The following is a 12,815-nucleotide window of genomic DNA, read 5'->3' as shown; positions in this document are numbered from 1 at the left end:
AATCCGATGCAAAAACAAGCTTCCATAAATGAATGCTAACGGTGTCCTGAACTCTCATGTCAGATGAATCTGATACTAGTGCAAACCCATGTAAACATACCAAATAAAACAAACAAGTTTTTTTTTTACCTCAATGAGTAGCTTTTGACTCACAGTTTTATTAGATGACACTGCTATCTTTTCTAGCCACCGAGTCGACATAGGCTACAGAAACTGCCAAATGCCAGTGATTGAAGGCTAGATTTTGGTATTTGAGGCTGTTGACAAGGCCACAAATATTTAGGGGATGTATTTGTGTAAATTTGGAGGCAGGTCTAGCGGCATTTCATTTCCACTGGATTGGTCTCAAATTCAAAATATAGTTAAAGACAGTAAGTGAATGGATGTCTATTGGAAGAGTGAGAGGCTGAAGGGCCACTTCTTTTGGTCTCTGAGAGATGAATGGTAGTGCCAACTGGCATGCTGTTTCTCTCTTCTGTCTGTGTTCAGGACCCCCCCTCCCCCCTCCCAAGAGGCTATCAAGGGTGTGCATTATTAGACCCATGCAGAGTGTCTGAGTGGGCTGTGGAAAGCAGGAATGGAGGACTACATTACTGTTAATAACAGGGTAATTCAGCACAGTGGGCTTTTATGGCCTGGATGGGCTGGAGTTCACAGCCCCCTCCATTTACTGAAGTTGTGCTTTATTACGGGGTCTAAAAACCTTGGCCGAAGTACGTGATTAAACCAAACCCAATCTCCTCCTCCTTCCCTCTTTTGTGGTTTTTCTATCTTGCTTCATGTGATGTCTCTGACCTACATTTCATCAATTGCTGAAAACTGAAAAAAAGTAGGCTAATTGCCTAGAGGAATAATTTGAGGTTCCTTTGTTGCTTCTTCATTGTTGCTACTGTATCTTCTTACTGTTTACATTAGGCCTGGGATGAATTATCAGGCTTTTCTTAATTCACAAGTATTCATTTTCCCCTTCTTTTGGCTTTCAGTTCTTTTCAAACTGAGATTAACTGTTCTAACAACTGCAACATTTACTCCATTGCTTTGATGCACATTGTTAAATAACGTCAACATATAAAAATGTGATTTTGCATGCGACTTATTCTCGTTGCTAATCCATGTCCTTGAAGATTTCTTTCTCAATGTTGAACCTGGAGGCCTGTGATGGGATTCCAAAGGGACAATCAGAAATGGATACAGATTACAAGTTGCATTCCACAGGTGCCTCAGTCATATGAAGTCACTTTGGTCTCTGACTGAGGAATGATCCTCTAACGCCTAATTTTGTAAGGTGGATATCTCTGTTTCATAGTGGCTTAACCGTCCTAATCATTACCACACCACCTCATGCAGAAAAAGCTGTCAGAGTCTGAAACAGGGCCCCGGATTTAATCCCATTCGCTGTTAGTGCGGACCCTCTTCTGGCAAACCACCAACAAAATTTTCTCACACCAGGGCTCAACTGTTTTGTGGCCCAGTCAGATTTTTACTTGTCTTGCCAAAAATTTTATTGGCCGCACCACAAAAATGAGTAATATTGTTTTTTCAATATATTTAAAAATATATATTATTTCATTAAAAACAGATATACGTTTTTTTTTTTATAATTTATTTTAAATAAATAAATATTTATTTTTTGTAAAATATTTAAATCAGACGGCTCAAAACTCTGAACTCTTTTCCTCCTAAAATAACTGTTGACATCAATGAATAAATATGTCTGAAATCTCGCTTCTTTATATGTGAATACCTCGCCTATTCTCTCTGTCTCCCTCTCTTGCTTTCTCTGCCCACTTATATTTTTCTTGAACTCATTTTTTTTCCTGGCCGATGTGCCGGAGGAGCTTTCGTCGGGCTCGGTTAGCCTCTGGCCCTGGAGAAACGCCTAGTTCCTTTTAATGGGAACGCTTCAAATATTTGTGCGGATTATATGGATAGAGGGGTAGGAGGCTGCTCAGCTGGACCACTGGATTTTTCCCTTATTGCTGGAGTAAATGGCAGGCAGAGGAAGTGAGGTCGAAAGTGTGGAAACACTGAGGTGCCGTGTATGTGTTTCTATGATCCCGGTCTTTTGAGAACCTTATAAATAGATTGGCAGGTGATCATTGGGGATGCACCATTATCGGTATCGGCCGATACATGTTAATTTTTAATGTTATCTGAGACACTTCAGATACGCACTCTGTTCCCCATGATGGTTTTGAATTGCTTGAAATAAGATTGAAATCACTTCAAAAAAAGAAAAAACAGTTAGGTGCAACATGCAAATCTGTCATATAAGCTACATAAAATTATAATGAGAACATCATTATAATTGTGTGCTTGGGTCATGGATTTTAATGGTGAGACTTGTTTTTGTAATCAGACTCTCAAAAATGATCTAAAAAATTGGATTTAGATTTATCGGCCAATATATCGGTTATCGGCTTTCAGATACAAAGAATTATCGGTTATCGGTATCGTCCAAAATGTTCATATTACTGCATCCCTAGTGATAATCCTTCAGCAGCTTTTTACATATTTAGGATGCTTCCAGCTACACATACAGTTTACAGTATATGAATAAAATATAAAAACACATTGTAATGTGTAATTCCACTAGTGGCCCGAAATGGAACTGCAGAAATAATTGTTTCCAAACAGGTTTCCAGGGTTTTCTGTGTTGCTTTGAACCTTGTTGCAAATTCATCTCTGGTATATGTCACAATGATTATTTAGCGTTTTCTAGTAACATTTTGTTAAAACTTGTAATTGACCTGGAAGAATATCAACTAAAAGAAATATTTATCTAAACTAAACTTTATCTATAAAAGTAATCTGTAATTTTTACTTTTTTTTGTAAAGAATATTTACCATTACATTTAACAAAAACTGATTTTCTAAAATCTTTTTTCTAAAATCTTTAGTTTTGTGAACAACTGATTTGTCATTAACTGATTAATTGTAAAGGTCTGATAATGATTCATTCAGAAACTTGATATTGCTACTTCTGTTATGAACTCTCAAGAGTTCTAGGTCATACAGGTATGCCAAGATTTTCATTGACGTACGGATCACATGATACTTCCATGGTGCTTTTTGTGTCCTTTTAGAAATTTTAGTCATTAATTGTAATTTCATAGAAAAGAGCATGGAAAAAGGTCTTCAAATTTTCCCATTTTGATTTCCATTTAAGAAAGAATGACACAAGAGCAAGGAAATTATGTCAAATCCTTTATTTTTTGTGAACTTTGTCCTTTTGTCTTGAGAAATACATAAGTGCTTCATTCTTGCACTGAGAAGTGCTCGTCCTTAAAGGCACTAGGTGCTCGGAAACCTTAATTTCTAGCTTATTTGCTGAGTCATATCGGTTCCAGGAGGCCCTGTATAGTCTGCTGTTAATTGCACTATAGGCAACTGGTTGTTTTTGAACAGGGTCCAAGTATGCAAGGCAAGGAGGGAAACGCTACCTGTCGACAATGGGTCTTCTCTCTGTAATTTTCTTCCTCTCAATTTTTCTCTCCCTTTGTGTTTTTATGGGACTTCATAGTGTGATATTCCATAAATAGGCTGGTAGTGAACAGTCAAATAAAGTTGGTTAGAGTCCGCATGTTAAAACTCCACAGACCCAGGAGAGACTGCATGGGGCCGGGATCAGGGTTTATAAGACGTTTGGGAGTAAATAAAGAGTAGAGCAATGTGCTAGTTCAACTCAGAGGTCTGAAACTGCTTTAAACTTCAACTTTCCCTACAGACAAGCATTTGTTATGATGGTCTGTTCAGGAGTTGTGATGATTAACCTGCAGAGGTTAGGTTTGTTCATTCATTTGCCAGAGCAGGGTCCTGAATCTACAGTACTCCTCACTTGCTCTCTCTGCCAGAGACTTTAGTCAGGATAGACATACAGTATTTAATTAGTTACAAATGGAAATGAGGCTGCAAGGGATTGAAGTGGAGGTCATTTGGGAGGTGGGTGAATTAGATGATCCAGTAGCCTGATTTCCATTACAGATTTGCGCAAAAATTTTGCGATATTTTATAAATGTTGATAATAAACTATTGCGAAAGGATGGCGTTTCCATTAACAGATGTTATGCAACTAAAAACTTAATTTATTCCTCTCGTGATAAGTCATTCCAAAAATCATGGCAACGGATATTTGCAAACCAACAAAAACAAACCAAAACAAACCAACGGATAAGGTTTTTGTACTGTATATCACAGCCACCAGGCATGTTATCCAAGCATTAATGGCAAGGAAAGCCCCTTATACTTGGGAGCAGCCACGAATGAGGTGTTTCTGGGTGTTTCTCCCTTCCATCTGCTTCAAGGTCTTGATAAATTGTGGCATTTCGATGTTGTTTAGAATCCAGTATTCCCATAAGTCTTTTCTTCTGTCCAAACATACCATGCCTTCTTTAAAGAATATTTGACTTTCACATACGCCAGGTGACCTGTAAATGCAAAAAACTATTTCCATGGCAGTTTTGCGAAATATTCCTTTTTCAAATTGCTTGAAAAAACACCTCATGCGAGCGTAAAAACTTTTTTGAAATACATGGGAGTTTTTGCGACATTGACGTGCTTCCATTGGGCATATTTTCAATTTGCGCAATTTGAAGGGTAATGGAAACGCAGCTAGTGATAATCTTGGTAGTTGGACAAACTGTTCCGATAAAATACTTTCTTTGAGGTGTAATAAGGATATATTTCTTCTTAGAGTTTAACACAATTTTTAAACATGAGTAATTAATTTCAAATTGGTCTAAAACATGCAGTGGGCTTGACTGTAGATCAAAACTTATGGTACCACTTCTAGTCATTCTACTGAAATAATTTTGCAACTACATTTAAAACTACCTGTCAGAGTCTTTGGAAACTGTCTGCTTAATAACTGCTAACACTTTATTTTCCTTTCACCAAACTTATTTTCAGGCAGCAGCTACACTTTTTACATTTTCAATTTTTGAGAATAGAGCATATTTTGTTTGTATCTATCCAGTTGTACAGAATTGTTGATGTCTGTGTGTGCTGGGATGACTACTCATGATATAATCTTTCCCTTACTCAATGTTGTTGTATCTTTAATAGGCACTGAACAGCAGCTTGCCTCTATATGTATATAAAAGATGGAAGCATAATTCTGATTGTATCAAAAAGTTAGCTTTTAAAGGGGTACAATTAAACTGAAATGTGTGCACTGGGACTAACTAAAATTTTAATGGAGCATACTCATAAAAAATGTAATAGATTGCCAATGCTATTTTAAATGGTGTGTTTTTTAATCGATTAATTCATTAATTATTGTAAATAATAAATTAATTATGTAACAGATTTATATATATTTTAAGTTCTTTCAATTTAACAGAACTTTGTTGCAGATTGCCAATGCCCAAATTAAAATTCTTCGCTTATCGACTGATATTGTCAGTGCAACAGTGTTTTATTTGTGTTCTTATGTAACAGAGCGGCTGTGAAAGGTCTGTTCATGGTTGTGAAATTGTAAAGTCAGGATAATTTGTCTTGGATAAGCAAAATGAGACTGTCTGTGTCTTTGGCTGGTGTTACGTGGCCGATGTTGGAGACACTTTCTCCTTTTGGCCCCAAACAGATCTCAGGTTGCAGGGGCTATTCTGTTTCACAAAGCTGGGCACGTTTGTCTGGGTAACTCAAATCATTGGGCCGTGAGCTGTGGAAAAAGACTGAGTCATCCGGCTGCAGATCTGCGCTCTGGGAAACGGCGTGGACACCAGTGCAGGATGATACACTCTATGTCAGCCGTACTGTATGTGCTAGACCATCCACAGCCATGTAGTCGCTTGGCAGGCACCCACACGCCGAAATTCTCACAGTATTAAGCCAAGACGTAAAGCCAAGACATACAGCTTCACCCTCAGAATCCAGTTCTCCTGCACTTTTCTCCGGATTGCTCCAGAAATGCAAAAACTGGATTCCTCTGGGTATCTCATAGACTTGCTGTTTAATTTGATAATGAGCATGTAGGGTGCTGTAGAGTAAGGTTATGGTTAGTAGCCAGGCTAATGTTACTGGTGAGGAAAGCGCAAGTTCATTATGAAATAGATCCAGTTACTCATTAGCTTCAACAGCAGAAAGATTAAGTTGCATGATGTTGTCTGTCAAGTTCCTTTAGTAAAAGCCATGCTGACACATACTGTCTTTGGCCCAGGCATGTGTCCATATGTTGTATTTTGAAAATTGCCCATTTTGAAATGCCATTAATTTTTTTCAGACAACCTATTAGACAAATTGGTTACATTTTTAACACTTTTATCACTGTATACAGTATTATCAGTCGGAGTACTGTCGGAGTATTGCAGGTATTTGGAAATCTAAGCACTTACCACTCACCATTTTCAAGTAAAAGGATTTGGACGTTGACTGGTGCTTTTTTTATATGTTAATGACATTAATTAGGCGACGTTTACAAAGCGGAGATCGGAAGCCATTCAGCTGAGCACAATTTCAAGATCATTTGCGATTTATAACTTTTTTGTGCCTACGTAAGTTCTCTAAATCACATGTACTGTACGCACATTTGAAAAATGATCGTAAGATCAAATGTGAACCAGAAAGTATTTTGAAAGTGTCCACAATGATGCAAGCATGCATGTTAATGTTAGAGGTACACACTATTACCGAATACATGTCTCCTCTGGCCTAAACAATGCTCTTCAAGTCTGTGTGCTATATCACTGCAGTGTTTTTAAGTGTGTAGCAGGGCATTTTGAAGACTGCTGGTAGGTAGTCACTAATGGAGATGCCCCCCTCTGTGGCATGCTGCCAGCTAGACCATCAAACTTTCATTGTGTAACTCACACAATGCTACATTTGTTTACAGGTCTCACTCTTTGCGTCCTGCTTTCGGGAAGCACTGTCATACGCTGTAGGTTTGAGGAAGTGAATCTTCTAGAGAAATCATATCTTTTCTCCCATCTCCATGAGTTTCTGTTTTGGCTGCATTTCTTTATTGTGTTGCATCTTGTCCACTCCATGTTTATCTCATGTCTGGTAAATGGAGGCTTCTTCAACCCACATGGATGTTACTACAGAGTCGCTGTCGTTACGGATTGTGGTTGGTCGACTTGTTCTAAAGCTGAACGTTAAGCATCCATCCATCTTCATCTATCCTCCAACTCAAATGCAGCTGCATCTCATTCCATTGTGTGTTTACTTCCAGTTATTCATGAGACAGACAGTTCCTCTGTTCATCTGGCCTGATAATCTATGGAAAATAGGGGGTTGGGTCTGTGCCCGTACTTGTCTGTCACTCTTTATATGGATGATGTGACCTACATGTCATTCCCGCAGCCACCTCTGCTCTAGGGGTCAGGGAAGTCCGGACGCCATCTGACCCTTTCTTCACAACAGGGCTCTCTTCGCCCCCTTAGTCTGTCCAGTTTCTCTTTCCCCTGAGTCTCCTGGCAGTTAGTATTAGGTCACAGGAAGTCGGCTGGGTCTTTACTGTCTTTTGGAGCTCAAGGCCACTCCGCTCCCTCAAGACTTTAGTATCTTAAATCACTTAACCTAAATATAAGAGCAGATGCAACACGCAGCATCAGTCTACTGATGTAAACAGAGGCGCTGTGAAACATTCACCTTCACAAGTGTATATAAATATGTCTGGTTGCATTGTGCTCTATCAAAATGCTCTCCTATCCTGTATGTGGAGTTCCAAATGAGAGCTTGTTTATCTAATCTTCAATCATAACATGAGGCTGTTTAGCCTACTCCTGTGACAACTCATCTAGCATCACTCCCTCACTTCAACTCAAACTTTAGGGTGTGTTCACACTTGGCAGGTTTTGTTAGATTAAATCGAACTCTGGTGTTCATTTGAAAAAGTGCGAGGGCTGTCGTCTGAACCCTGGTGCACACCAAACAAGCTGAAAATATGGGTCTCAGTCCGCTTCCAAATGAACTCTGGTGCGGTTCGGCTTGAATGCAACATGGATCAAAGACATCTAAATGAAACAAAAACGGGATGTAATGTCACAAGATGAATGCTCAAGCACACCTGGTTCTTCTCGTCATAGTCATGATGTTGATCATAACAGTTCAGTACAGGTGTCAGAACTGCGTCTTCTTGCAGCAGTGTGTGCAATGGTGGAGCTCTTTGTGAGTTCTCAACTGGTTAAAAATACCATCATATGTACGCACATGTGACCAGTCCTACTCGACCCGCTCTTAGTGGGATTCGAACCTGGGTCTCCGGTAGTGTTGTCAAAAGACCCGGTACTTCGGTACCAAGTCGGTACTAAAAAAATGTAAACGTCACGGTACCAAGTTTTCTTAAGTACCGGTGGTACCGAGGACCCGTTCAAACCCGGTTCCTTGATGCGCATGCATGCACTGAGCGCGTGCAGTTGCGCGTCCTCTTTATTAAAGCGCTGAGACATGGCGACCGGCGGTGCTGCTGACGTGGTGGCTGTAAATCCACTTGTTGATAAGAAAGGAGGAAAGAGACACTTATGGAAATATTTTGGATTAGGCTAATGTCACGTTGCCATAAGTGGCCGTTCACATGGCGCGTTTTTTGCAGATTCGTTATTCCAAATCTCTCATATTAGGAGCGACGCGGCGCGCTCGTTTTTTTCCCGTTTATATACTGTCTATGGTTTTTCCAGGAGCGCCTATGTTCATGTTTGCATAGCAACGACAGACGCCACGGGAGAGAAAGCACTTGTGGAAAGGAGAAACTTGTCGATCTCCGAATGCAACGTTACGTTACTGTACATGAGGAGAGTAAGATGGAAAGCTTGTAAAGATTAGTTCCATATAAATTCACGGATAATTTGTTGTTTTGTCGTTAGTGAAAATCAATATTGACCTTGTGTTTGAAAAAGGATCCTCATATAAAAACAATAGGCCTACTAAAATTCAGAGTAAGTTCGTTCGCATTCGGAGATCGACTATTTTTGAAACGGTGCGAACTGCGCTCTCCATGATGACGAGGAAGTATCAGCAAAGAATTTATCGATTTCTAGCACTTTGGTACCGAAATTGGTACCGAGAACCGTGGATTTTCACTGGTATCAGTACCGAATACTGAAATTTTGGTACCGTGACAACACTAGTCTCCGGCGTGGGAGGCTGGCACACTAACAAGATTGCTAGTGGCGCGCCCGCCTCCCATGCTGGAGACCCCAGTTCGAATCCCGCTCGGAGCTGGTTGAGGAGGACTGATTATATTTGGTGCCTTGACCCGGATGGGAGTGAGGTTTGGGGGGGTGAGTGTAATGGACGTAGGCCAGTAAGAGCTCTGTGTGTAAACCTCACTCCCCTGATCTCAAGAGGCGCTCTAGCGACTGACGTTAGATGCTGCGGTCTTTAGTGTCCTTTTTAGCGTGCCCGCCTCCCACGGTGGAGACCCCGGTTCAAAATCAAAAAATTACTTTGTTAAAAATGTAACCAGTAATTTAAATATCACAGCATAAGTATTGTAGCCTGACTACTTTACCTAAGGCAAATTATGCAATTAATTTGTAATTTAATCAAATTTTTTATGATTCATTAAATGATTCTGTAATATCTTTTTAATTAATTCACAGGATGTTTTTATGCATTGAGAAATAAGTGAATCGTAGCAAAGACATTAAAAGTTTTACCTTTTTTTTAACCATATTCCTGTTAACCTTGCTTATTTATTCAGGTTTCTGCTTTATGATCATTTGTTTTTGTGTTTGTTCCTCAGGAGAGGAAAGAAGCACAGTATTGTCCTGAGAACACAGCTGTCTGTCAGAGTCCATGCCTGCATAGGTGAGTAACTAGATACTGTTTTCATTTAAATAAACTATGAATGGCGAGAAAAACATTTAATACTCCATCTTCACCCATTTAAATTTCTTGTTCAGTCAGCTTCAGTCAGCTTCAGATTCTAGCTGCATCAGATTGTTTAGGAATAATTTTCTCATTTGTTGCTTGTTGAATGACGGATGTGTAAATTATACTTACTGAGGCCCTTGCTTGATTTTCACTGTGTGGTAAAGATTTCCTGTTGTTAATATGTCCTCACGCAGCAACATTTATGATTTAGTTTAAACTTGTTCCATGCTTGATTTCTCAATCAATATAAAACAGCTAATGCAGCAACTTTATATGAATGCCAGGGTAGTGCTACACACACACACACACACACACACACACACACACACACACCTATGGAAAAAACATATTGGAGTTTAAAACGTTTTAAATTAAATTAAATTTTGGCTGAAGAGGGAACGTTTATACGACACTGATGTATTAATAAAGGAAAAGTTTTTCCTTTGTGTTTTTCGTGTACAGATGACAACGTTTTCAAAATGTCACGGATCCCTGTTCACATAGATCCATGAAAACGACTAAAACGCTGTATTATGCTGCCAGGCCAGTAGTTGGTGATGTCACTTTGTAAAAAAAACTATGCGCATATAGACATGAACATGTTATACGCATGTGCATAATGTCACCACGTTTTACAAATTGCGTTTTTGTTGTTTACATGGAGAAGATAACGGTATTGTTTTCAGAAACACTTTAAAATCAGTTTTCAAAAGCTTGCATTTTCAGGCCCCCAAAACACTGTTGTCGTTTAAATGAACGGCCAAAACGCATAAAAAGTTGTACATTTTTTGTTGAAAACGGTGTCATGTAAACGCCCCCTTAATTTATAGTTTGTGTGTTCAGTTTCAAAAACACTCAAAAATGTATCATGTAACATCTATCACATTAATTGTCTGACGTAGTTACTGTATATTTCTTCACAATCTCATTGTTTATCTCATGTCCCTAAACCCTGTTGACAGAATCAGGCTTCATTACCTCCATAAGCCTTATCCCAGATTAACATCAGTGTCATTGTGTGGAAGCAGGACGGCTACGGCTATCTATGCATCACGAAGGATTAAGTGTCACAGACAGCACCCTCAAAAACCATTAAGGATAAAAACTGCGTAGTTTCTCTGGAATTGTAGTATGCATGTAACTTACTTCAGGGGTTTATGTTACCTTGGTGATTTGTAGTCTCAGACTGCACAACCATGAACTGTATATTGACCGTCTGATGCATGTTGGACATAAAAATTGGTTTTATCAGTGCACTTGGAAGTTACCAGGCTGATACATTTGCTGGGTTTCCATCCAGACATCCCAATAAAAATGTGATGTCTCAGTATCCAATAGTATGCCATCGTTTTACAGCAATTGTCTGTAAAACGGAATACAGAAAACGTACATACAGAAAACTTTTGCTGTGACTTCTCCAGTGGCTCCAACTTTCCTTTCTATTTTTATTTGGCAGCAGTTTTACAATGTCTGTGAATGTATTGACAGTAGTAAGTCTTGATACTTGCTCTGCAACAGCAGCAGTGTAGCAGATCTATTTTTTTTTTCTTGTTTGAATAAGCGGTTCTGGAATAATCTGCAGTGTGGTGCAAGGATGCTGTCAAAACCCCACCCCCTTCCATCGATATTTTCCTATGGAGTTTTATTATGGGCTTTTTGAGTATGAGTAAAATAAAGCTTGTGGTGACATTATGTTCTGCAATGTAAATTACACCCACCCATACCGAAAATGTGATATTTGAAGCTTATGTTTTTAAAAAAAGAAACTAGATAAGACAGTTACAATGTAGAACAAAACGTCAAAGTATCGATAAGTTATGTTTACCACAAGCTTTATTTCATAAACTGAAAAAAAAATTAAAAACATTATAAAATCCCATTGGAAAATCTTGTAGGAACTATCGGCAAATCAGTCTTCTGAGTTCTGACTTAATCTCTGCACCACTCTGTGTGGACCAGACTTCATGCCGACAGTCAAATGTCTCAGTGATTCACTGCCGTTGTCTACAGGAACTGGTAGTCAGTGTTTAAGACAAGTGTGTGTCTGTAGCGAGCAGTATAAAGTTAGTGGCGTGCTGCACTGCAGCCAAGCACACGTGGCTCGCGCAGTTTTCCCTCTCCAGACTGCAGAGGAAAATTTAACCGTCAGCCTGCAAAAGCCATTAAGCTCAGAACTGTCAGATTTTAATTTGTACGTTTCGCAAAAAGTGTTATTTAAGGGTACCAGGGACAAAAACCGCCCTAAGAAAGAAGTGCAGTTATCTCTCGCAGTCAACTCAAGCGTTGATACTATTTACTGATGCTGCATGCCTGACGCATTGCAGAAGCATTTGGAAACTCCAAAGCTGTTCTGCTAGGGGTATTTGGGTCCAAAAATAAAGTTGCTGAAACTCCTGGCAAGGTCTGAGAATCTGTTGAGAGAGATTTTACGAACCAGACCTGCTCAGACACCTGCCCTTGAGTAGTTTTCCCCTTTCGTTGGAAGCCTTTCTCGCAATTTGCGAACCGTGAAAGAGGGCAGCAGCTTAGCACAAGTGCCTCTTGTAGCAAACCCTTCCGAGAAGCTTCACCTATCAACAGCTCTGAACGGTGGCTTCAAAAACACGCCATTGATTTATGTCTTGATAACATACTTTGTCTTTGTGGAGTCAATGTTCCGTATCTATGATTTAAACCCGTATGGAAAGAGCAGCTTGATAAGAGAACCACTATGCTCTGCAGATGTTGCCTTGCCTCTACAGCTTGTTGAATGTTTTCCTGCCATTCTATCCTCTGTCCCGGGACCTGTCCTAGACCACGCTGCATTCCTCGTAGCGATGATGGGATCGCTTTTCTGACCAGCTGTGTGCTTGTGTGATTGAAGGCCTATCTGGGTCAAAGGTGGGACCTGTGTGTGGGAGGTAAGAGTCGGGCGAGACTCTCTCTCGCTCTCTAAGCGGATGACCCAAGATGACAGCTGCTTGTCTTTAGGCTTAAAAAGTGTCTCTCGGTTTATGTGT

At 39.7% G+C, this 12,815-nt stretch overlaps 1 protein-coding gene across 1 annotated transcript in view; it reads left to right on the top strand.

Moving 5' to 3' along the window:
• fhod3b (formin homology 2 domain containing 3b) overlaps positions 1-12,815 on the top strand; it is a 196,649-nt gene that overhangs the window by 16,502 nt on the left and 167,332 nt on the right. Inside the window, exon 3 of the mRNA XM_084088335.1 lies at positions 9,686-9,750. Within this exon, the coding sequence (XP_083944461.1) occupies positions 9,686-9,750 (65 nt within the window). The remainder of the gene's footprint in view (positions 1-9,685; positions 9,751-12,815) is intronic.

Source organism: Abramis brama, assembly GCF_963993115.1.
Source record: "Abramis brama genome assembly, chromosome: 17".
NCBI classification, from domain to species: Eukaryota; Metazoa; Chordata; class Actinopteri; order Cypriniformes; family Leuciscidae; genus Abramis; species Abramis brama.
This window is presented reverse-complemented; position numbering and strand designations above follow the sequence as displayed.